At 35.2% G+C, this 27,482-nt stretch overlaps 1 protein-coding gene across 1 annotated transcript in view; it reads left to right on the top strand.

Moving 5' to 3' along the window:
• LOC145673515 (U-scoloptoxin(01)-Er1a-like) overlaps nucleotides 1–26,405 on the top strand; it is a 58,555-nt gene extending 32,150 nt beyond the window's left edge. The window contains exons 2-5 of the mRNA XM_081743287.1: nucleotides 9,351–9,397; nucleotides 17,330–17,370; nucleotides 23,851–24,074; nucleotides 24,709–26,405. Coding sequence (XP_081599413.1) covers nucleotides 9,361–9,397; nucleotides 17,330–17,370; nucleotides 23,851–24,074; nucleotides 24,709–24,763 — 357 coding nt within the window. The 5' untranslated portion in view covers nucleotides 9,351–9,360 and the 3' untranslated portion in view covers nucleotides 24,764–26,405. The remainder of the gene's footprint in view (nucleotides 1–9,350; nucleotides 9,398–17,329; nucleotides 17,371–23,850; nucleotides 24,075–24,708) is intronic.
• Nucleotides 26,406–27,482: the final 1,077 nt, after the last annotated feature.

The raw sequence follows: 27,482 nt of genomic DNA, 5'->3' as shown, positions 1-27,482 counted from the left end.
ATCTTGAAATTCTACAGTTAAGTTTTATAGTATAACCACCATCACGGTTTACCCAATCCTCGTTTTCTTAATTTTTAACAAGAGGGATTCAACATATCATTACGGACCCCCACCCAAAAAATGACTACGGAATATATTTAAGTTAATCTAAATACAACTGCACAACAAACATGACTGAGTGGTTACTTTTGCGCTTCTATCGGGAAGTCCGGGATTCAACCTAGCATTTGACCATTCTGACAAAGCTTTTCTTCATTCCATCTGTGAATGTAGAAATAGTGCGTGTACTGTGAGTTGGCCGACTTCCTTTCTTATTGTTTTTAAATCGTTATTATTACTAATTACCAGCAATGATGGTTTTGTGAAGTTTAGGGGGGCGATCTTTTGGACTGAAGCCTGTTCCCCAAAGTTAGGGAATGTCTGCAACAAACGAAATATTTATTAGTTATGCCTTTACTCATAAACTTTAAGCTCCCGTCAAATAAAAATTATGAGTGTTTAGAAAAACTAAAAATTAGTAAGAAAAACCCCTCCCAAAATACTTTTCTAAATCCGCCACTGATTCTCAGTATAAAATGATCCGGAAGATTATTGCTAAACATATAAATGAAACGAATATTAGTTATGCCTGTACTCATCAGAGAACCCCCTCCTAAAGTACTTTTCTAAATCCGCTACTGATTATTTGTATAAATTGGTATTCAAGGTTGTGTCTGGAAAATTATTGCTAAATCACTGCACAGCTACATTATAACAGAAATGTGGAAGTACGGTTTGACGGATATATTGAAAACGTACGCTTTGACGAATATATAGAAAAACGTAAGTTTAACGTTTGCGCTAGAAGCTAGAGTACTAAGTTCTTAGAAATGAAACACGGATGACAAATTGAAGTGATCTAGAGAAGAAAAAAATGTCGAAAGCTCAAAAGCTAAAATAAAGTTAAATAGCCTCTAAAATTTCCCTCAAATACTACATTCTTCATGTTAGCTTTAATTCGTAAAACATGTGCTCCATCCATCTTGATGGTGAATTTCAGAGCGAAATATCGCATTTAGGTCATGGAATTCTTATCTAACTATAGAATATACTATAAGAAAGCTATTTAGATAGAAAAATCATGAAAATGAAAAAAGCCAAAATTTCCAAAATTCTCGTTTTTTCCCCAAAAAAGCCGGCTTTTTATGTGAAAAAAACCATCGATTCAAAAAAGCCGGCTTTTTTGCATCGCTACATTTAATACCATAGTGGAATTAAAAATATAATTTGTTCATTAATCCCCAATTTCAATATAACTGTTCCAAAATAAGCCTTATTGTTCATTACTATGATTAATATTATCCTTTCTATTTATTTGTTTTGCAAATTTGTTATTAAATAATCTGATCACACAATTTTACAGACAGAATTTTAAGATTTTATGAGCAAAGAATGAAATTTCTTCTTACATTTTCATTGTTTAAGAATACCTACTTTCCTTGCTCTTGTCAATTTACTTAATAAAATATGAAATGCAATATATGGTCTTTTAACTGAAAAAGATATTATCCTATTAGTTATACAACCTTTCGTCAAAAAACACTGTTAGAAAAACCATGAAAACTAACATTAATATACAAATATTCAGATCACGTCTTTCCCCTCACTTTTAACGTCCAATCGCCGGCACTGCATAGACCACTCATGAGTGTTTTACTAACACATCATAAGCGAATTACGAAAAACAGAGAGTAAATATCAAGTACACAAATGAAACCTTACATAGATATATTTTCTCAGAACCAGTTATGTAACGTTCATCTTCATTGCTTGCATATTTTGAATAATGATGGTGTTTAAATATAAAAGTATGCATTTTTATTTAATATTCTATTACTTTTTGTTCCATTTAAAGAGTTTCATTGGGAGAGAACACGGGCCATAATCATGAATTATATTTCTTTTTTTCTTTCCTGGTAACTTCATGTCTCACTTCCTTGTGCTGTAAATTCTCTGAATGACGCATCACATTTCTTTGGGTCACGCATTACGTAATTGAACGGTCTTCTTCTCCTCGCGGGCAGTTTGCTACGAAAGAGAAAGTTTCTCGTTTACAACCATGGAGTGTCATATTTTTTAAACTATTTGCTAAATTGTATTACCATCCTCATAATTACACTATCATTCAACAAAGAAACTCGTTCTGCAATGATACACCAAATTACTGGTCTCATGCAACGAATTAATTAGAATAATTTTAGTTGCGTGTCTTCACAAATGCTTAGATACTGTAATTTAAGGTATAACTATTTTTATCTCTTTAACGAAGCATTTATTTTTAAAATGTATTAATAATACTAAATAATAGAACTTTTAAGTATTATGCACAAGTACTGCAATTTTATGTGGTATTTTCAGCGAGACAAATGAAACATAAATACACTTTCATGTAATACTGGAATACATTTTTAAATTTTCCTTTTTTATTTTCTTTATTTATTTTCTGTCATGATCTGCTGGTCAATATATATCTTGATAATTAGGAATATCTTCAATTGACAGTGTTTTACCACTGACTTTATAAAATCTTTTCAATCAACTCCGTGAATTAAAAATAATAATAATAATAATAATAATAGTTTAGATTATTCTTTCAAAGTAGATGACATTCTTTGTCATGTCCTTATTATACGAAGAACTTAAAGTGCGATCGTATTAGCACTTAAATTGCCATCTTAATGGCATGTTTTCAGCTTACTACTATAGTAATGTATACTATTGTAATTTTGAAACTTTTCTTTTGTGTGTAGTTGTGATCATTTCAGTTTTGTGACGAAAAAAAAAAAAATGACTTCCAAGTCATTCAACAGTTGCGGCACTATTAGTGGAATGCACATCCACCACAGCGAGGTCTTACCACATTGGATCTTTTCCGTCATAAAACCTAAACAATCATGCACATTGAATAGTTCAGTTGGTTTTATGTGCACCTCATGCCAAAGCCGTCGTGTTTCGATTCAAAATGTCACTTGTAGCCGAATCCACTTTTGTTATGCCTTTAATAGCGCCATCTATTCATACACTTTGGAGACATTTGTCTTATGCCATACTATTTCTCCCTTCTTCAAGTATGTTCAGTTCAAATTTGAAGTCTTCTGACCAGTGGTTCTTGTTTTACAGCATTTTGAAAGCGGGAATTTACTTATAATCGCCCTATATATCAATAACATTTATAAATATGTATATGTTGACATGGACAATAGTCCGTATCGTATATCATTTTTCTTTATGGCCAGACCTAGGGTATTTTGTACTCACTTATCTGCTTTCAATTTCCAGTCATTTAGCAAATCGCCATTTGTTTTCGTGTTTATAAATGGCTTCAAACATAAATGTACTAGGTGATTTGTGATAACGGTATCTCACGTAAAATAATATTGTCTAGCGAGCTCTTGCTCCACTTTTCGATTATCTTTTATCTATTTGAAGAAATCACATAATTACTGTAAAATTGGCGGTATTTTAATTTTGCCGTAAGGACATTTATTCATGACAGAGGTTGTCAGACTTTTTTTATCTTCAAGATTTTAGAATGTAACAGTGGAAAGGAGAGAAAAAGGAATTAGGGGTAGATTAATATGCAGTTGTGTTATTCTAATTTTTTAACAACAGGCAACCGGCTCCATATATATAAAGGTAGACAATAGGAATTTTTTACTGGATATCACAAGTGACAAGTAGAGACTTACACAACATCCTAACACAAGGTGATGTCACAAAGTTAGGTAGCAATATGAATGTTTTGGAAACGAAGTTTCCCAGATAGATGCTTGTCAAAAAGTATTGTAAGGACGTTAATCAAACAATGGATCAACAATAGCTAAATTCCAAAATAGCCTTAGTCATAAAAGTATGTTTTTCAGGAGACGAATATTTTGTGTGTTTCCATCATTTTATTTCTGTAAAGACAGACAGACAGACAGACAGACATTGTCGGGTTTAAGTGTTTCGAAGTTCCAGGCTTTAGCCCTTGCCTTCCATGTGAATTGTGTTTTGATTGACTTTTGAGGTCCTACGTTGTATCATTGTAGGGCTGCAACTGTCGCAGGCCCTATGTTGCTTCCTTGTGGGTCGATTGGTTCAGTGTGGTCGTGGCATCCGGTAGATTCTTCTTCGTGGATCTCCAGTGGCGATGGCAGTGACGTACTGGTTGTCGTGTCTTTGGACTGCGTCCCAGAATCTTCTTGACTGCACTTCTTGTACTTCAGATAGTAGCGGAAGCTCTAAATCTTCATGAATTTGGGCAATTCTCGTGTCACGGCTGTGGCCCGTTATGATCCGAGCTGCCCGGTTTTGGATGATTTGCAGTTGGCGTTGATATGTGCGGGCTGCGTGTTCCCACGCCGGGTGGGCGTAGAGCAGCATCGACCTGATGTATATTTCATATACGTGTCTCCTCGTCCTGTGCTCAAATTGTGGGCTCAGTAGGATGGGAAGTAGATACCGTACTCTCTGGGCTCCTTTATCTGCTGTGTTGGATATGTGTGTGTGGAAGGTGAGTTTGCGATCCAGAGGTATTCCGAGGCTGCTTCAGTTTGCAGTTGGAGTGGTGTGCCATACATGGTATGCTTTTCTTCTAGTGTTTCTGGTGAAATCCACTAGTGCCGTCTTGGTGGGGTACTTCTGTAAAAGAAAAGTAATCTACATAAAACAAACTTGTAATCAGGGACGTATGCAGGAATTTATTTCGGGAGGGGTCTAAAGCGTTTCGGGGGGCCCAAATACAATTTGAGGCTAAATTATATGATTTTTTTTAATTGCCCCTAAAATTAGACTACATTTACAAATAGTCAGGATTTCCGGGAGGGCCCGGACCCCCAGGACACACCCCCTGCGTACGCCCCTGCTTGTAATTGCCTGCTTTTTGTAAAATAAGTAATCATCTAAGTAATCTGTGAAGTAATCATCTATAACAAGAGTTTTATAAGTATTTTTAGGCATGAGTCAGAAAATAACTTCAGAGAACACCGCTGACTAAGGACATTATGGAAAACAACGTTGTTTCCTTTTGCCTACAATTAATTTGACTTATGGAGTTTTTGGCATGAAACCCTTTCAATATACGGAGATGCTGAAATAGAACTTGATAGAACCAATATTTCAAAATTGAGAAAAATTACTTAGGCTCTTTTGGAATCCACCCCTGCAATTGTCGATAATGGTATATATGCGTTTCAAATATAAACAACCCTTATGTGATCCCAGTTCTCATTCTTGAAATCTGAGCATCTGAGTGTAAGAAATAAAGGCTTATATCTTGTTCCCAGAGATCATATGTTTAACCCTGTAGCTGTAAGAATTTCTAACAAGAATTTTAGGAATAATTTTTAAAAAAATGGATCAAAAGATTTCGATCTTGACGAAGAGTTTTAGGAATGATTCAGAAATGGATGAAAAGATTGCGATCTTGCCCACAAAATTAGTTTTTGAATTAGGGGCCACAATTTTTTTCAACGGCACCTAAATCGAGTTTTCGTATTTTGTACGGAATAAGCACAATCTATTGAATTAAGTGATATTTTGGGTTTGGCTACACTGTATGTAGTTCTCCAGTCATAAGGCCTACTGGAAAGTGTTTGATTGAAATATATTGGATTTTCTGATTCAAAAATACAAAACATATTGGATTTCAAACCGGAAAATATTCTGAATACGCTGATTTTGATTGAATATAACAAATATATACCTTTTTGAAAATCTGTCGTTATCAATGTAATTATTCACAGGAATGTGCAAAACCACTTAGAGTCAACTTTATTCAGTAGCCTAGCGAAAATGCAGAAGGCAACTATATACATTCATTGGAAATGATTACCAGTAACCTCTTTTCTTCAGCCTAACCTTGACCCCGGAATACGTTTAGGGTGTGTTTTGTTTCTCTGCTTTTTTTAAGTCACGCAAACACTTTCTTCCTTCCCTTTCTCCTTGGCTCGCTTTCAAACCTATTTCTTAATCTAAGCACGTACACTTTCCACAAAAGGTTGTTTGCTTCCAGAATTCAATTTATTTGTTGAGTCATCTTATGATGTCTATTTATAATAAATGTAGAAACGATTTTCAAAGTTAGTCAGAAAATATCATTATAAAGTAATAATTTTCGTTTCCTTTTTTTTAAAAAAAAAGAATCAACGCAATAATTTACAGAAGTGTTCATGTTTAGGTTAGTGGTGGGCACAAAAAACCGGTTTTTCGGTTTTCGGTTTTTAGAAAAACGAAACCGTTTTTTGAAAATTTTCAAAAAAAGGTTTCGGTTTTCTTCAAAACCGGAAACCGGTTATCGGTTTTCTCCAAAACCGGTATTCAAAACCGGAGAAACCCGAAACCGGTTCCGGTGAAAAACCGAACCGGTTTTGGAGAAAACCGAAATGTCGGTTTTTCGGGTTTCGGTTTTTATAAAAACCGGTTTTGCCCATCCCTAGTTTTGATACAACAATAACTAAATATTTTCTCCTAAGAATGATAAATGTGTTTCAATTTATCACGTAAATAGATATACTGTACATATCTACATTTTGAAAACCAATAACATGCTATCCTAACTATATATAAAACTACATGAACTGATAAGAAATAAAAGGATTGGCCTGGAAAGTTGAAACTTGGCATGATTATAACTTTCCGGGACTAACCCATAGGAAAATTGCTAAAAGTGAATATTTTAAATTTTTAGGGAACCTAACGGGAGGATGAAAACAATTTTCATCCTTTAAATGAGCCTATTTTTGGACCTATAATCTCATATTTTAGGTACCTGGAATGAAAATTTGAAATTTAGTATGCTTATACGTTTTCTGTAGGATTATTTAACAAAATCAGTAAAAAATAAAAATTTCCAACTTTAGAGTGGTTTTATGGGGAACTGAAAAATCCTCCCCGAGTTATTTACAGGGTTTGTATGATAAGTAATGAGACCAGGTCTGGAAACATTGTTTTATTGATCTGATCTGTACAGGGACTTAAAAGCTTTCGAAGTACTCTCCTCTTGCGTCGATGCACTTCTGCAATCGATGTTTCCACGCTGCAAACGCCCCCTGGAAGTCAGCAGCCGGCATGTCCTTTAGAAATGTGGTCACGGCTGCTTGGATGGCTGTGACGTCTGCAAAACGGGTTCCTTTCAAGCGTGGCTTCAGCTTCGGGAAGAGGAAGAAGTCGGCCGGGCTCACATCTGGGCTGTAGGGTGGTTGTGGAAGGACTTCCACCCCAATCCGGGTCAAAAAGGAGGTCACTAAGAAGGCGGTGTGGGCAGGGGCATTGTCGTGATGCAACTTCCACCGGCTAGCGATCGCCGGTCTTTTCCGCTTGACGCTCCTGTGCAGTCTCTCAAGGACTTGTTTGTAGAAGGCGGCGTTGACGGCTTGTCCTTGGGGTACAAACTCCTTGTGGACCACCCCCACATTGTCAAAAAAAACAATCAACATTGTTTTCACCTTTGACTTCGACATTCTGGCCTTCTTGGGGCGCGGGGACGCAGGAGTGTGCCACTCCGCGCTTTGACGTTTCGTTTCAGGGTCGTACTGGAACACCCACGACTCGTCACCTGTTATGACGTCATCTTCAAAGTTAGGGTTACTGTTCATGAGGTTCAACAGTTCCTGACAACAATCAACACGTCGTTGCTTTTGTTCGTCAGTCAACACTCGCGGCACCAGTTTCGCACAGATTTTTCTCATTCCCAATTGTTCCGTCACAATCTTGTGCACTGTTGTGTGGTTCATATCGAGTTCATCAGCAATCAATCTCAACGATAATCGACGGTCTGAGTTCAGGAGATCCCTCACTTTTGCCACAGTTTCGTCCGTAGTCACTGTTGTCGGGCGTCCAGCCCTCTCCAGATCCTCAACGCTTTCCCGGCCGTTCCGGAACGCACTGTGCCAACGAAACACCTGGGCTTTGGATAGGGCTTCCTCTTTGTAGGCCTCCGTGATAAGAGAAAGCGTCTGAGTAGCCGTTTTCCCCAGGCGAACGCAAAATTTGATCGCATAACGCTGTTCGATGCAACCCTCCATGTTTGTTGATTTTCCGCCGTGACAAGAATGTTCACAAGGGCTTTGTCCAAGGCTTGTCCGCGCTCCACTAAGGCTCGGAGCCAACTGACGCGCGGTGCGTTGCTTTGCTCGGACCCCCCCCCTACATCCTCCATCACCGACAAACCCGCTCCAGCGACACGCGCGCCGCGGCGCGGCGAGTCTCATTACTTATCATACAGACCTTGTATATGGGACACCTTTTACACCCCAAAATTATTGGGCACTTGCTGTAGGGCTGCAATGATTAAATTTGACATGATTGCAGCTTTTAGAGAATAACAGACGAAAAATTGGCAAAAGTGATTTTTTTTTTTAAATTTTTAAGGGTCTAAAGGTACGATGAAGAAATTCTCGTGTCATTTAAATGGGCGTTTTCTTGGGATACAAAATCTTACCTTTTAGGTGGTTGAAATATGAAAATAAACTTGAAATTCGGTAAAATTGTGGGTTTAAGAAGTGTGAGGCCGTAGGCTGAGCAAAAGCAGGGGTTTGGGGGCAAAACTCCCAGCTGGCCAAACTCAGGAAATATTAAGAGCAAATGCACGGGCTGACACATAAGAGATGCTAGGTCATAGGCCAAGCAAACGATCGGGTTTGGGGACGGAGCCCACAGCTAGCCGAAAGCTAGTATACATATAAATTCATATTTAAGTTAGTTGCACGACACTTAAGTTTACAATGTTAATAAAGGTCGGCCTATTCTCTGTCTTAGACGGAAACTAAGTCTTGGTACTAAAGGTAACATGAACCCATAAAATGTTCGTTAACCATTAGCATAACCTATATGAAAGTGTTACCTAACGAATTCAAGCAACTTTTGCAGAAATCGTTCTCAACTTCCTCTAGAATATTTAAAGAACGAAATTTCGTAATAGATATGTGAATACTTCCCGAAATATTCATGTAGTATTAATCAACTGAACAAACTTGTGCGAGTACTATTACAAGGATTACGTTGTAAGAATTCCACGAATAATTTAACATTTCTTTACAACGAATGGAGCATGGAAGCTTCTCAGTTGCGGCAAGCAACTTATTAATAATGGTATAATATCTATTATGATGATGATGATGATTAGTTAATACATAACAATTAAAATGTAGAAACAGAGAACCGGTTAAGCGTTATCCAATAAATTGGATTTCCTCATTTTAACTCTATTTGAAATATACCGTCAATTTAATAATGTCTAATTGAAGATAGCAAATTAAAAACCAAAACAATTTTTCATTTCCAGTGTTTTATTTTGGTCTAATTAAAGAATATTTTCTGTTCATTTTTAGGATCTGAAATATGATTCGCCAGATAGTACTAGCTGCGATTTTTGCTGGTAAGTATAAAACAATTTCTTAGCACAGTATCTTCAAGTCTTACAACTCAGCCATAGTCAACAACATAATGATCAATTCTATTTTTTTTCTTTAACGCTTTTAAGTTCTGGCTTTTTAAAGGTAAATTATAGACTTCTAATCAAGCAGTTATTGCATCATCCCTATTTATCCTAGGATCGTGGTTTGTACCTCATTCTCTTCAAAGTAGAACAGCCTTTCAAACGGTATCATTCAAGTTTCCCTATCATGTCCCTGAGATGGGAAATTTTTATGGAAATTGGAATTTTTCTGATTTTTTCAAATATTGGACCCCTCTGGATCCCCACAGATCACGAAATCGACTGAAAAGTAGTAAGGGGTGTACTAAATGTGTATGCAAAATTTCAAGCTTCTATCTTGAATAGTAAGGGCAGTAAAAAAAAATATTTACCAATGAGCTCACAATGCCCCAGATTACTCCAAAAGACCTGGATGTAATATAAAAAATTTCCTGAGACATCCCTATTAATCCTAGGATCATGGTTCGTACATCATTCCCTTCAGAATAGAACAGCTTTTCAAACGGTACCATTTCCATGTCTCGATTATGTATCTAAGGTAGGAAAATCGCGACAAAAGAATTTTTTGTTTAAAAAATCCCGTTTTACTTTTCCCCGTCTGGAACACAGAGATCTGAAAAAAATCTGAAAAATACTAAGGCATGCACTATTTGTGTGCGCAAAATTTCAGTCTTCTAGGTGGAAGAGTAAGTCGGTAAAAAAATAATAAAATTAGGCATAAACATTTTTTTTAAGTTATCACGTTATTCCTATGTGTCGAAGCAGAAAGGCGTGAAATTAGATGTAACGTATTCTACAATGCCTTTAAACTTGAGAAAACAAAACAAAATAAAACAAAACAAAACAAAACAAAAAAACCTAAGCAAAAACTTTTGTTGGTACTGTTTTAATTGAATAATTAAGACCCTACTTTAGTGCCTACGTATATGTACTAGAATTAAAGGAACAACACTTCATATACGAGCCCATAATAATTATTTGACTATCGAAATAATTGCCCTGTAAAAGAATTACGAACCACGAATCAAAGTTCCCGAACCTTGTATACCCTATAGGCTTAAGCAAATATAAAAGTACGTTTATTTCATTACTCACACCCACAAGGACTCCAACCTACCTATTTCTTGATCTCCTTTTCACATTTGGTAATTATATTTTCTGCTAAATTTTTCCCTTATTTTTATTCGGTTTCTTTTGTATTAATTGGTTTTATTACCTCTTTTCTAACTATTTTTTTCTCCTAGTGCTACGATATTTTAGTGCTACGATTCTCTAAGGCTCCTGGTTCGATTCCACGGACGGACACTATTTTTTTTTTCTATTGCCAAGACTAATTTTGTAGACTAAAGCCCACTGGAAGCATTTCTATAAACCTCCTTTTTGTTTGTTTGTTTGTTTGTTTATTAAAGTTAGTGCATTAGCAGATTCCTTTCAACCATGATAATGTTTCGATAACTTTGCTCATTACTTTTACCTTTGTGCGATCTGTTATTTTCTACTTGTGTCTCTGCGTTTCATTACTTCGTCGGGTCACTAAACTGTGCTTGAGAACAATCCTCATATATTGAGCTTATTTATGAATACTTGGAGCGTCCAGTCGGCACTCTCTTAGTTTTTTCTATTGACTTCATCAGTTATAACAAATTGCCATATTACTAGGTTTGTATTTATTTTAAAAGCTGTGGGGAAATCACCTCATGTTATGTGTGGTGTATAAAGTAACGGGTACTTTCGGTTGACGTGGGAAGTTGAAATTTGGCATGATTGTAGCTTTCCGGAACTAATCCCCAGAAAAATTGCCAAAAGCGAATATTTTTAATTTTTAAAAGGTCTAACACTGGGATAAAGAAATTCCCAACGTTATTTAAATGAATCTTCTTTGGACTTATAATCTCATATCGTATGTACTAGGAATTGGAACAAAAACCCAATGTATGGTTGTATGTTTTCATTAGCGTTACCGAATTGAATCACTAAAATTAAAAATTTCTAAGTTTATAGTGGTTTTATGGTGAATTGAAAATTTTTCCCCATGTTATTTTATTTGTATGGGACATCTTCTACACCCGAAAATATTTAGACACTTCGGATAGGATTAGAATGTTCGTATTTGGCATGATCGTAACCTTCCGAACTAACCCACAGAAAAGTTGCTAAAACTAAACTTTTTCTTTCTTTTTTCTTTCTTTTCTTCTTTTTTTTTTTTAGTTTTTAATATGTCTAAAGGGCTTGAAGAAATTCTCATGTTATTTAAATGGGCATTTTGTTGGGGTTCAAAATCTTATCCTTTAGTTAGTTGAAATACGAAAATAAATGGGAAATTTGGTAGAATTGTGGGTTAAGAGATGAGATACCGTAAACTGAGTAAACACGGAGCTCAGGGGGCGAAGCCCCAGCTGGCCTAAATTCAGGAGACGCGAGGCCAAAGGCCGAGCAAACGAGGTGTCTTGGGACCGAGCCCTCAACTAGCAAAAGGCTAGTGTATTTATCTATCTATCTATCAAATATATATATAGTGTCTGTGTGTCTGTGTGGGTGGGTGGGTGTGAGTATAATCGGGAGAAGAATATACCATAAATGCCATTATTGTAATCACTGATCATATTTGCCATTTTATGGTTACATCATAAGTTTTGTTCACTTCCCTATCGAGAATATAAGTCATATTGTTCAGCGTTATCGTAGAATACAGACCACCTGCAAGATGTGGAATTTAAAGCGGAGGGCATAAATCATTGTTGGTCAACCGAATACATGGAAAACATAGTTGATGTTGATATGAACTCCAAGGTTATGTGGTACTTCAAATATCATTCTGTTCATAAGTAATATGTTAATAAGCTAAAGAAAATGCTTATGATGTGAAGAGATTACCTTGTGAACTGAGTACTTCTTGCCTTGTTCTCGAAGCGTTGTTTTGTCACAATATTTGTTAGCGTATTATCCCAGAACTTACACGTTTTTTCTTATGGTATTAATATTTCCAGTAATTTTCCTTCTCTTTCGTTTTTATACGTTCTAAATATTGAAAATTTCAGTCATGCGTATTAATGAGTGTCATTTACAATCGTTAACGTAAAAAGGCCACATAGAGGCCTAATCACTGCGAAATTAAAATCCCGCTAATTTTACAGTAAATATGTGATATCTTCAAATAGATAAAAGATATTCGAAATGTGGAACAAGAGCGCGCTAGATAATATTATTTTGCTTAAGGTACTGCTATCATGAGTCATCTAGTACATTTCTGTCTACAGCCATTAAAAAAAAACGCGAAAATAAATGTCAATTTTCTAAATGGCTGGAAATCGGAAGCAGATAAGTGAGTCGTGATAACGGTATCTCATGTAAAACAATATTGTCTAGCGAGCTCTTGTTCCACTTTTCGATTATCTTTTATTTGTTTCAAGATATCACTTAATTACTGTAAAATTAGCAGGATTTTAAATTCACCGTTAAGGGGCCTCTTAATATGAGATTTTGATAAATTGAGTGGCTGATGGGAAGATAATGACAAATCACATTTTCTAAGTTTCCATTAAACACGAAAAGAAAGTTCAACATTTCCAAGGAATACAATATAATTACATATAGCAAAGAAGCTTTCCCTGCCATCTGCAGGTACATTTACAAAATTAAACTACCTACTTATTGTTCTGTAGTCCGATCCCCACCTAATAACTCAATTTTACTATAAGTGGCGCTTACTATTTATTGTCTTCCCTCAAATCGCTCTACTAATGACATAAAAGCTCAATGAATGTACTCATTTTCGCAATGTAAACTGCTATTTGTAATGTCATTTTACTATTGTGTTTAATTTTTGCCTCTCATTTCCACTGTGTTAATTTGCTAAAATTGTGGATCTTTACTAATTATCACCTAATTTATAGCCCTATACAAAGCTGTTGGAATGATTGAGGTGATTCACTAACTAAACTAACTAACTCTATGGCCTATGGAACCCGGAGGTTCAGTACCGCGTTCACAAAATCTCTCCACTGACTTCTATCCTTAGCTAATTGGATCCAGTTTCTACTTTGTATTCCTATCTCTGCGAGATCCATCTTAATATTATCCTCCCATCTGCGCCTAGGTCTTCCTAATGGTCGTTTTCCTATGGGTCTACCAGTCAAGACTTTGAAAGCGTTTCTACTTTCTTCCATTCTAGCTACATGACCTGCCCACCTAAGCCTCCTAGACTTGACGACCCTAACAATGTTGGGTAAACCGTATAAACTATGTAGTTCCTCGTTATGAAGCTTCCGCCATTCCCCATTCTCGTTCCTCTTGGGTCCGAATACTCTTCTCAGGATCCTGTTCTCAAATATTTCAGTCTATGTTCTTCCCTCAAAGTAAGCGACCATGTTTCGCAACCATACAGAACAACAGGCATGATTATCGTTTTATATATTTTAAGATTCAAATTCCTCGACAGAATTCGCGACGACAAGAGATTTTGAACCGAATAGTAACACGAATTCCCTGCTTTTAGTCGACATTTAATTTTTTCGTGAATATGATTTTCGTCTGTTAATATTGATCCTAAATATTTGAAGGTATCCACTTTATCAAAAGTATTATTTAATATTTTAACGCCTCCACAATTTGCCGTATTACGGTCCCGACGCACTTCCATGTATTTAGTTTGAGGTGATTCACAAAACATTATAAGTCTTTTATACCAAAATTATATGACTTTAAAAGGAAGTAAGTTATCGTGGAACATAATTTTTGAAATCGTACCAGGGACAAAAATTGACATCTCATTCTGACTGATTTCAAGCCAAAAGTACTGAAACATCAAAGAAATTATGTACAATATTGTATCAAAATTGAATATTTTCTTCAAAGTTATAATGTAATTAAAAAAAAAAAACAAGGGGTAGGGTAAGATGTACACTTTATTTTCCCCTAATTTTACATCCATACACTGTGGTTGATTAGTTACCCTCAAACAAAGTATCATTTTGAGCTCGAATATATCTCTTTAACGTAAATTAACTTAGAGCATTTTTTTGTTGTTCTTTAATAAGTGGCAGAGATAAATTCACATTTCCATTATTGACATATTTTAACGCCAAGTACTGGGAATGATTGGAAAATGTCAAAGAAAATGTACGCAATACTGCATTAAAATCAAATAAAATTGGTGAAAGATATCGGTAGAATTAAGTTTTATTATGTTATTTAAATACGGAAAGTTAGAAGTTTGAGGTAACTTACCTACTTTTACCTGATTATCCTTTGAGCGATTTTAACCGCAAGCAGTGGGCCGCGGTGGCTCAGTGGTAGAGCGTTCACCCCTGGTGCATGGGGTCCTTGGTTCGATCCTAGCTCGCCCCAAGTGAGTTTTGTGGTGGAGAAACACCGGGTGCGTGGGTTTTCTCGAGGTTCCACCGTTCCCTCCCACTTTCTTTATTCCACTTTCTTCATTCCACTTTCTTCAACGTCTCCTTTAGCCTAGTCGGCATAACCATGAAACGTAAAACTTACTTGATTTTCTTTTTAACCGCAAGTAACAAGAAATATCAGGAAGCCCTAAGAAAGTATGCACTTTATTTCAACAATGTTATGCTGAAAACTTGCTTAGAATCAAATTATGTGTATGTACAAACTTGCAGCATAGGATCCCTTTGCCCTTGTTCTTTATGGATTTCAATCCCAAATTATACACAAATTTCCTATCGTTAGGCGCAAAACAATTTTCATTAAAGTCGGATAAATTTTACTAGATTTATCGCAGAGCAGACACACATATTGAGAGTTGAGTCGAGTGATAAAGCTTAGACCTACGTTTAAATCATTGTAAAAATATAACAAGTCTACCAGAGTTTATATCTAGAAAGAGCTGTAGTTAGGACAGAAGATATAAATTTTAAAGAAATGATAAAAATGATGTCCATTTTAGAGGTTTCCTTCTATGTACACTTGTCTACTATACGATGATGACATTCAAACAATAACCTCATGCCACTTGAGAAAGCATGAAATTAAACATTATTCTCGATAGATGATACATGGTTTGTTTTATGCTATGGTGATACTTCACATGCTTTGTTCTATGAAAATTATCTGACATTAATAGACAACTTCTGTATCCCTACACTTGAACAAAGGCGAAACGTGATAAATCTGATTTTTCTCCACAAAATAGTACAAAATGAGTTTAATTGTAAGGATCTCATACCAACACTAAATTTTCATGTCCCGACATTTAAAATTCTTGCTGATAACTTTGGCCTGTTCTATTGCAAGGACCAACGTACTGTATTATTGAAATCACCAATCTGGAGGATATGCTCTTTTTACAACAAAATATGTATCGAACACAAAGAAATTGACATATGTAATATAAACTCTATGTTTAAGAAAACTATTGTAAATTTATTTTGTAATATACCAACATTATAATTGGGCTTATGCCTGATGTGTTGATGACAAATAAATAAATAAAATAAATAAATAAATAACTAGAATGATAGATGATTCTTAGAGTAATTATAGTCAAAATATGAGAATAAACAAATATTTAAAACAAAGTATAGGAAGTATTACAATGATTCAAATACTACTGTATCACCATCGTTATAAAACTTTAACGAAATGAGCCGTTCAGATGCCAAACCGATTAACCCCACCAAAAGAGATTTTTCAGTAGTACGCATTTTAATAACTTAGATTTATTTAAATGTATAGTAGGAAGTCGAAAATCCGAACTAATTGGGACCACAGGTAGTTTGGAATTTTAAATTGTTCGGATTTTCGAAAATGACCAAGACAATGCCATTTAGGCTTAAATATACTGTACGGTGGGCCGCGGTGGTTCAGTGGTAGAGCGTTCACCTCTGGTGCTTGAGGTCCCGGGTTCGATCCCAGCCCCCGCCAACTGAACTTTGTGGTGGACAAACACCGTGTGCGTGGGTTTTCTCGGGGTTCTCCCACTTTCTTCATTCCACCATTTCATTTATTACTCATCATCACCGTCTCCTTTAGCCTAACCGTCATAACCGTGGGACGTAAAACTCAAAGATTTCATTTCATTTTTTACACTGTACGGTATGCTTTTTAATCGATACAGTGGTTATACAATATATACAGTAATTACAATATCGTACGTAAGGTTACTTATATTTAATGTTTCTGAAGAACCTGCTCGTACAGTAAATTACACTGCTCTTGTAACTCACACTTAAAACTTAACTTATATAGGCCTAAGGGAAAATAGAAATAAAAATATGTATGACGAACAATTACATATGAATGAGCTTTTTTAAAAGTACTGACTTCACACAACGTCGACGGACAACCCATTTTTTTATTTTATTTTATTTTATTATTATTATTTTTTTTTTATCGCTAGCGCTAAGACATGTAAAAAGCTTCTAGGGACCGCGTTCGGATTTTTCATTTTCGAATTATCGAAGTCCTAATGAGAGTGATCCGAACGTTTACGCATTCTAATGGCAAATTGTTAAATTATGGAGGTAATCGATTTTGCCTCTGAAAAGAATGTATGTTTTCCAAGTCAAAAATGTGTAGATCAAAAGAAAAGCAACAAAAGAAAATTTGAGTTAATCGGTTTAGTTTCTGAATACCTCAATTGTTTCTGATTCAATTGTTTCCAATAACCGTGGTATTTTAATAATCGATTAAGCAGTTCATTCTTTTTTCTTACTTGCAGTAACAACAATATTAGAGTTACCAAGGTATTATACATGTTCCGAAAGAAAACTGTAATTTGTTCTCTTTTGTTTGTTTGTTTAGTAATTCAATAGGTATTTATATCAATTATATTTGTAATATTTCAAATGTACTTATTACCTTTTATCTTTACCTTTATTATTTACTTATACTTGATTACTTTTTCAGTATTGACGTATGTTTACTGCAAACCAGCCACCTTGCACAGAGTAAGTATTGCATGTTAAAACTAAACAATTATGTTAATACGAGGGTAAGTCAAAAATTATCCATCATGTACGTTTTTTACATTGTTCATTCCGACCACTGTCCTCGTTTATTTTATCGTTATGCTGTTGTGGTCATATTATGAGAGTTTGCTCCTAATTCCTCAATTTGTCTTCCCTTAGTTGCAGATAGATAATTGCCGCTTTATTAGAAGTTTGCACTAAAGAGGGACAAGAATCCATGATCCGGTTTTTGTGGTCGGAAGGTGTATCAGAGGCCGCAATCCATCAAAGACCTTCGGCACAATACGGGAACAGTGTCTTGTCGCAACGGAGTGTCTACGAATGGATTGAAAAATTCAAAAAATGGTCATACAGGTGTTACGCATGACGAAGAAACCGTACGACCATCTACATCCACAAATGATAGCAACATTGAGCATACACGTGACATGGTTCTGTTAGATAGAATAGTGACTATTGGTGAAGTAGTACATCATCTGGAAATTAGTCATGGTTCCTGATACACCTTCCAACCACAAAAATCGGATCACTGCTCGCTGTTCCTCTATGGTGCAAAGTTCTAATGGAACAGCCATAATCTGTCTGCAACAAAAGGAAGACAAATCAAGGAATTAGGATCAAACTTTCATAGCATGACCACAACAGCATAATAATAAAGTAAACGAAGACAAAGTCAGTATTAACAATATAAGAAAAGTTATAGGTGTATTGTGGATAATATTTTTAGTTACTCTTATATTTTTGTAGGTTTTACTTATGAGAGAAAAGTTAAATAAGAAATAATTTAAAGCAAATTTATTTTTAACTAGTTTGTATTAATATAAAGTAGATCGAAGAAATATGGATAGAAGAAATAAAGAATGATTTGGTGAAACTACTAGCAATTAGATCAATTTTCTTTATAATATGTTACTAACATCAAAGGTAATAATTCATCCACTCAATAGTTCAATTATCTGCAATTCCTTTTTGTAATGTGCGTTTAATGATGTTTGAAAGAGTTCAAATTAATTGTCGGATTTGCAGTGAACCCATTGTGGATCGGGTACAAGTGGCCTAACTTACGAGAAATACCTGACCAAAACTTTGGACACTAACATAATTAATATGTTACTGTGGTGTGTTTTCTTTTTCATATAACAATAATAACTCAGTGAATCGATATGAAGTAGTAAACTAGGAAAAGAAGTAAAAATGTAGAAACACATTGATGTAATTTAGACACGCTGATAATGTTCCAGAATATACAGTGTGTCGGTAAAGTTGGGTAACCCAACGTTTCATTGCATGTATGTTTTGAACCAAGAATGATAAAAACCTAAGATTTGAAACAAATGTAAGCGTGCTCCTTGTAGTTATTTTCGAGATCATGACCAATGTTAGAATTTGTAACGTTTTTGTGTAGTAACAAAAGAAAGTACTGAAAGTGATAAAAAAAAGAGAGAGTAGAAAATGAAGATAGTCAATACTCACAAGGGACATCACCCAATTGTCTGGCTCCCATTTCAATGATTTTTTTTTTTTTTTTTTTTTTTTTTGCTGATAGAGGACATGTATGTATTATTTGTTATGACAGAAATTTTTGCCATGGTGCATGCTTTCTATTTTTCTATAATTTTTAAGAGTTGTGATGTGGTTAATAGAGATTACTGCACAAGTCCCTTACTACCCTTTGTAAACGGAGTGTTAATGAAAAAACAACCATGTAGATACATATAAGGTTTAGGGAGAAGTTGTATAGTAGGTATGACCTTGACGGCAGCCATCTTGAAATCCGCCATTTTGAATTAAGGCGAAGTTTTCAAAAATGGAATAGCGTAATATGATACATAATTTCGAGCTAGAATTTAATCAGGAAGACAATAGTGAAATTAGTTTTAAGATACGCCCATTAGGGGAAAAGTTACAGGCATATTAATTGTTTATACTTACTATGTGCGTAAGTCCCTTACCTCTGCTTCTAACCCACGTATTAATGATAATAAGTGGATAAAAGCTTTGGTAATACATATTATGCCTAGAGGGAAGTGATACGGTAAGGATATCCTTGACGGCAGCCATCTTGAAATCCACCATTTTGAATTAAATTGAAGTTTTGAAAAATGAAAACCATACCATGTGACACCTCATTTTAATAGTAAATTTTCCCAAAAAGCCAATAGTATGCTCATTTTTGTTCTATAGTTAACGCGTATGAATTTAGGACTGCTTCTAATGTGCAGCAAACGTCCATTATTCGATCTTTCAAATTGGTAACACTCCTAATTTTCACCGCATGTTTTAAGATTCTAACTGGCACTTTGCAATTGTTGCCATGGCTCATGTTTTCTAGGGCCCTACAAAATGTCAACAGTCTTCTTCTTCTCACTTCAACCAAAGATTGGTGGGCAACCTGGAAATATTAAAACTTTTCTCTCCCTTGGGAGAGCTATTTTATACTTTGATAAGGTCTCTTCTTCGTAACTGCATCTAGATATTCTATCCTTGGCCTTCCTCTTCCTGGTTTTCCTTCTGCCTTTCCCTCTATCACGGTTATCCAATGGGAGTGCCGGAATAAGGTAACCAAGCATGTTGTGTCTTCTTTTTCCTATTATCTTAATGATCTGTCGCTCTTCATTAGCTTCCTTTAGTACGTCTTCATTCCTTTTCCTTTCTGTCCATGATATGCACAGCATTCTGTGCCAGAACCATATTTTAAATGCTTCCAGCTTGGATATTTCAGCTTTTCTCAGTGTCCACACGAACGTCCAATGACACATTTCTTACAATAGGTTGCTTAAAATGGACTGTTTGTCTTGATGTCATATTTATATTGCTTCTATGGTGAACATGATTCAGTCTTCGATGGAAAGCTGAAGAACACTTCCATAACGACTGTCAGTGAGAATATTTGAGATTGTGGAATATATTGGGAATTGGCTTAAAGTTTAAAAGTCAAATGTTCACTCAATTAAACAGTCTTATTTCAATTGAATATGGTAGAATTTTACTGTAGATCAGAAAGTAAAACCAACTTCAGTTTTTTAAAAAAATAGCATACACCAAGTTCCAGAGAACAGACCAACACGACCCATTCGATTATGTAAACATAAGGTTGCTCATTTCTATGACCTCTTTTCTGTTGAAGTGAGGTCAGCATGAGCCTATGACTAATTTTACCAAGTAGTTCACATTTGACAGAGAATGGGTGCCGTTTTTGGGAAAGGGTAGCTCGTTCAGATGGTATAGCTATACGTTTTACCGAGTACAAAACTGCGTTCTGTTAATTATATGGAAGTAATGTAAAAATTTAATCTATTATATAAAAGAGAACGCACAAATCCTTTGTTCCCTCATCACGCTAATACGGCTGAACCAATTTCTTTTATTTTTGGGGGGTTATTAGGATTTGGACCCTAGATGGTTTTTATCATATCACTTTAATTTTTAATTACCAGTGTCTTGAGATAATTGACCATTCAAGTGTCCATAACGTACAAATCCTTTGTTAGTTCATCATAGGTAAAAATAAACGTATTTATATGCAACCCGCATGACCGTGTCACTCGGCGGGTTAACATAAATGACAGGCGATATAATGTTAACATTTACTGCAATCTACTATGGTTTTTATCATATCACTTGAAAGCGAAAACTTCCGGGATGACCGCAGCGAAGCGGGGCGGGTTAACATAAATGACAGGCGATATAATGTTAAGATTTACTGCAATCTTCTATGGTTTTTATCATATCACTTGAAAGCGAAAAAGTAAAAATTATCTAAGTAACAAAGTTTATTGCGTTCCGGGGTGACCGCAGCGAAGCGGGGTGAACGCTGCTAGTAGAATAATAATTTTAATGTTGACAGTCCACGATCAACACGTAGCCACCTACAGTAAATAATAATTTTATCGAAAAACAATACTTTAATTTTTAATGCAGTTAAATAAATAAATATTTTCCTAGTTTTGAAAAGCATCTTAGCGGCCATTGTTTCTAGAGTTCATTTTTTTATAAAATATTTCTTGGTTTCAAGATTGCAAATTTAAATTTGAATTTAATAATAAGATTATATATAATATTTATACTGTTGTTTCATCTCAATCAGGCCCGCCCGCAACTAGAGGGGGCTAGGGGTGCTTCATCCCCCCTTAAACTTTTGGTGGCCCCTCTAGACCTCAATACAGAAAACACAATTTAGATATTTGTAAGAGAACTTTTAAAGACTTTCCCCTCCTCCCTAACATATTCATGGCCCTCCCAAACCTCTGTGGCTGGTTTCGGGCCTGATCTCCATTCGAATATAATTCTTCAGATAGTTAATTTTTAAAAGCAATATTAAATTATTGTAACATAGAAATGGAAACGTCAGTCAACTTTTACCCTCTTTCTTATTTAGAGCTATCTTGTGTTTAGGGTACGATTCCCGATTGAAGCCCATCTTAGCCCATATCTCGCATAGCACTATGGCCCGAAATGGAGGTTATACTCCAAATAAATCAATCAACATCTTTTTTTCTATTTACGTTGTCTCTCCTACTTAATCTCTCATTAATCTGGTGATAACATTTTTTGTTGTTGTTTTCTTTAGATAAAACACCGATTACGTTCCAGTGAGTGTTTCTGGTAGTTTCATCACACGGTCTCGCCATCGCTGGCTAATCGAAAAGACCCGAAAATGGTCGTTGCAATATCAACTTACAGGATGTAACCTAACACTCCATATTCTACAGTTTTAATGACATATACATTTCATAATATCATCTACCTATCAAAAATGAAAAGTGGTTTGGAAAGAATTGCCAGTCACTAAAATAACCAGACCTTAGGGCTCTTTCCGCGGTTAAACACTCTGTTTTCCAAGTGGGGTTTGTACAAGGTGACCAGACGTCCCGTTATAGCCGGTACAGTCCCTTTTTTCCAACCGTTCTCCCGCTTTTTTCTGATTCTCGAACGGGACCCCTAAATGTCCCGTTTTTAAGTAAAATGAGCTAGGTGTCCCGTAATTATTATTCAAAATATAAATCGTGAATGCAAATTCTACTCTCTTCCGTACCAACACTCGTTGCCAAGGTTCAGCCGTGTCTAGAACTTCTGAATTTTCAAATGGTTGTTGAGTGTTCGTGGTATAAGTTTGAATTGAGTGGGAATTCTGAGTGTGCAACTAGTTAAAAGAATTGTTGGGTGGAACTTGTAATCGGGAACCATTATTTGTTGTGTGGTACACATAAAGTTCGAAACGGTGTGTTATTACTCTTACTTGTGTATTTTGTATATTGAGAAGACTGCTGAGTCCCAAAATGCAATCTGGAAGTCAGATATCCCCCTCCCCCCGTAGCCGATTCGTATGCGTCCCGTTTTCGCAAGAGAAAATTCTGGTCACCTTGGGTTTGTATACATCCCAGAGTTGTTTATTTTGTTGTTACTTATTCAGAAGTGATATTCTTTAATTTTTATTATTCATATATATTAAATATCTAAAAAAAAAAAAAAAAAAGCAACACTATTCATTACCTTGTCTTGTAGAAACTTGAAGTTAATTAGTGTGTGGTATATATATATACCAGTTGGTAACTAAAGCAACAAATATTTTCCTGAATTATTACTAGATGACTGGTCATTTTTTCTCTACAAAAATGTGGCACAATATTTTTGGGACTGATTCCTCGCATCAAAATAAGAAAAAAAAAGTCCAAATGAACCTGTGTTCAAAAGTGATAGTTTCGGAGTTAAAGGATGCCGAAAACGTGAAATAAGTGAGCTTTAAAAATTCATAGCTCCACTATTATTTGACAATCATCGTCAGATCAAGACATCACTGAGGAACTAGTATATGAACTATATAAATCTCCATGTTTAAGAATGCTCCAGTACTTGCACACCAATTTTTAGAGAGGTAGGTGGAGAGTGATTAAGTACTCCCAAACAGCCGCTCTAAAAATGATTGTGCAAGTACTAGAGCATTCTTAAACATGGAGATTTGGATAGTTCACACACTCGTTCCTCAGCGATGTCTTGATGCGACTACGATCGGTCTATAGTAGTGGAAATATGGATCTTTCAAGTTAATTTTCTTCACGTTTTCGGCACTCTAGAAAAGAAACTATGCACTTTCGTCCACTGATGCAGATGAACCTTTTTCTTCTTTTTTATGTAAGGAATGTTTTTCCAAAATACTGTGACAATTTTGTAACACCCTGTAGAATGCTTTGAGTTAATACGTTTTTACAATATTCGTTTAGTCTGAGGTTATGGTTTCACCTGAAGAAAAGCCTCGTATATAATTTTTATTTTATTTATTTTTTTATTTTTTGCTTTCCTAGAAAAAACAACGTAACTGTGGTAACTTGGTAAACAATGGGTTAATGTTTTATACAAAACATTTGTCTAGAAATAAATGTCTCCTTTGGCTACGTATTAACTCGTTTCTAATGAATTGAATTTAGTCACATGTTATATTTCTGGTTCTATTTTTTTCAGGCGAAAAGGTGGGAAGAATTCCCAAATGTGACGTTCACATTTGACTGTGACAACCGAGCGGTTGGTTTTTATGCCGATACAGAATTTGAATGCCAAATATTCCATATGTGTGACGAGGACGGAAGACGAATACCATACATTTGTGCCAATGATACAGCTTTTAACCAACAGTATAGGGTGTGTGATTGGAAATACAACTTCGATTGTGCAGAAGCACCACAGTGGTAAGGAATCAATTCAGAAACTCTGTTTAGTATGCTATTAGTAGAAATTTATTACAGTTATCGGGATAAAAGTGTTTATGAAGGAATGGAAAAATAACTAGAATTTCCTAAGTTGCTCCAGTATTTATAATTTGGTCAATCATTGAATACAGTTTTTAACATTGAATACAGTTCTATTGTTCACACACGAAGCAAAGTGCTTTGGAAATAGTTTACTTCTTGCAATTATTTTTAGTACCGTAATAGCATTTCTCTTTGCGTTTACTTCGAGAGCATTTTAAGAAATTAGTTATTACTATATTTTGAAGATAATTGTTTATAAAAAGTATTTATCAGATTTGTGCATTTGATATGTCCGCTTCAAGATCATAAAATAATACCAATGAAGATTCAAACATCATATACCTAGAGAGAGAGATAGATCTTAATATTACTGTGCTGATTTTGTTTCATAATTTGGATATAGAATATATTTTGGAAAGTGAAATAGTATATGCTTTCGTTTTTGAATTTAATTAAGATATCATGTGAGAAAGATCAGTTATTGCCTTAACTTATCATGTAGTAGATATCACTGTGTTCATATGGCATGTCACCACATCACCATCTAATTGTGATTTCTTTCTATTCGTAGGTATTACCTCAACGAACTTACGTATGTAACTGATCCTCCAAAGCCTAGAAATTAAATCAATTAATAAATCAATTTGAAAATTGGTTCGGGAGGAGATGTAGGCAACATGTGGATCGGAGGCGAAGAAGAGGAAAGTAAAATACAAATAATCTACACCACACATAACGTCAACTAGTCCTATCCTCATGATATGTGTAACACACAGATTACAATAGGAGTTTAAGGATGTAAATAAGTCAGACATTATAATATATCAAGTCTTCTATGAAGACTCAACAAATTATTATTGTTTGTAAACATCCGTTACATTTATTACAAGTTCACTCCTGAAAAAAAGTATTTCTGTTCAATACTAGAGTAATTTTTAATATTAGAGGAAGTCAAAAAGTAAAGGGACTTTTGAGGAAAGGTACATTAATTCTGATAGAAAACTGAAACATACATTATTTTTCGACATACTCTCCATGCACTTCAATACACTTTTCCAAACATTTCGCAAGTTTTTCTTTTTGATTCCGACGAAAAAGAATTTTTTTGATTGATCCTGTAACCAATTTTGCACCACATCAATGACTTTTGAATCGGTTGTTCTTTTCTGTTTGAAACACACTATCCATTCGTTGATCTTGTTTCGCGATAAACAGCTGTCACCATACTGCGCTTGCATTTGATGAATAACTTCCGCAGGTCCAACACCTTCCGCAAACAAAAAGCGAATCATTACCCTCATTTCCTCCTCGGTGCAGATTGACAATGGAGCTGCCATGTTTTATGGTCTGCTACAGTACAACGACTAACGCGAGAATAAAAGTGACACGTTGCAAAGAAATGTTCCGGACGACACTAATTCAGCGCTGGATACTAGCAGTGTTACCAAACCCTAGTGCGAGAAATTGCAAGTCCTTTTACTCTTTGACTTCTCTTCGTATAATCTACCTTCCATTGGATATTTGTCTTTTTTTTTCTTTGAATATAAAAGCTTATTCGTATTAGATTTATATATGTAAAGAAACTTCGAAAGTTGGAACGTGCCATTCCTTATAATTAATAACAAATGTGAATTTACTACTTGGGATTTGCTATTGTGTTAATAACACTGATGTATAATGACCAAGGATGTTATAAAATAGAGGATCTGCCCATACTACAAAATCCTGAAGCTATACGTCACAGCTTCGCCACACCTACTCTGCCCACTCCGCGCCACTAAGATCGCAATGTTTCGAGCCAACAATCATGGCAGAAACGAGAGTAGCCAATCAGATGTGCCGGCTCAGACGATGCTCGATTGTTTTCTAGCTTCACTGAGTTCATATGATGAAGATACGTATGGGCAGATCCTCTATTTTATAACATCCTTGATAATTACATTTGTTTCCATTGTGTATGAATGAGAAAATATTAAAGCAAAATAGAAATATTGGAACTCAATCTGTTTATATCAAAACATGTTTGTGTAATAAAAGTAACAACAATAATATGTCTTATATTGTTTACTTTTAAGAATTTATGAGGAACTAATGTTTATTTTTTCTATCTTGAAGGAATATCTTTTTGTTCATTTTTAAACAAAGTTTTTTTTTACTATTTTGCTTCTGCAGCCCGTTTAGTATACAAGTTTGCTCTTCTGAAAACTCTATTTTGTACTAAAAAAGATGTAAATATTTTTATAAAAAATAAAACAAAAGTTTGAAATAAAAATAAATAAAAATCTTTTGTAATTACTGTTCTTTTTTCGCAGTGTTTTCATAAAATTTAATAATTTACTTTATCATAAGAAAAATTAGTTACCAATATCATATTTATATGAATTCAGGCCAGTAGCCAAGGAGGGGTTATAGTGTTCAATATCCACTTTTAATTATTATTATTATTATTTATTTATTTATTTGTTTATTTATTTATTTATTTTTTGCCCACTCTAAAATGAAATATTAAAGATAATTTTGAAATCGCCTCTACACTGCATAAGAAAAATTTCCCAACTTTATTTAACAAATTAAATTCATTTAACACATTTTCTTTGTTCCTGTGTACGTTAATATACCTTTTGGTAGATGAGCAAAGCATCTCCCACTGGTCCAGGGCCGTACTGGAGAGGCGGAAAACCGGGAAATTTTCCGGTGGGCCTTGGACGGTGAATTGTTTAGTGCGACTTCCGCCTCATATCATAAGTAACGGTATATCTATGTACACGAGACGCACTCCTTGCTCACGGGAGTAACTAAACGAAGGACGATAACATGTCGAGTACCGGCAAAACAGTCAGCTAATCCCAGATCAGCGTTGCCAGTCCAGGAAGTTGCGAAAACAACCTTTCACATTTTCCGAAATTCAACACTTGAAAAGTTTCTGATTTCCCACTCCGCTTTATAATTTTGCTAATATTGAAGATTAAACTAAATTGAAATCTCAAATGATGCCATAACTTGAAACTAAATAATAGTTTACATTTTACAGCACCGTTGTTTTCCGTATAGAAGATATGTAGAGCCAGATTAAAACCATTGGGGTCTCTGGAGCGGGGAAATACAAGGGGGGGGGAGCACATCAAAAACTTCTATAATGGGCTCTCTCTCAACATGTTCAAAGGAGTCCATGAATGAGTGATTCATGTCATGTTTTTTTAAACTTTGTGGTGAAAATGTTTTCAGTGAGTTTTAAAATTCTTAGGCCCCAATGGGCTACGGAGTCCTGGAGCAAAACATAAAAACCCGATCCGAGTGACACTCAGATTCCCTTTTATTGTCGGGGGAGGGGGCAGTACGTACATG

The sequence above is a fragment of the Thermobia domestica genome, chromosome 16 (genome assembly GCF_964235325.1).
Source record: "Thermobia domestica chromosome 16, izTheDome1.hap1.1, whole genome shotgun sequence".
Classification (NCBI taxonomy): Eukaryota; Metazoa; Arthropoda; class Insecta; order Zygentoma; family Lepismatidae; genus Thermobia; species Thermobia domestica.
This window is presented reverse-complemented; position numbering and strand designations above follow the sequence as displayed.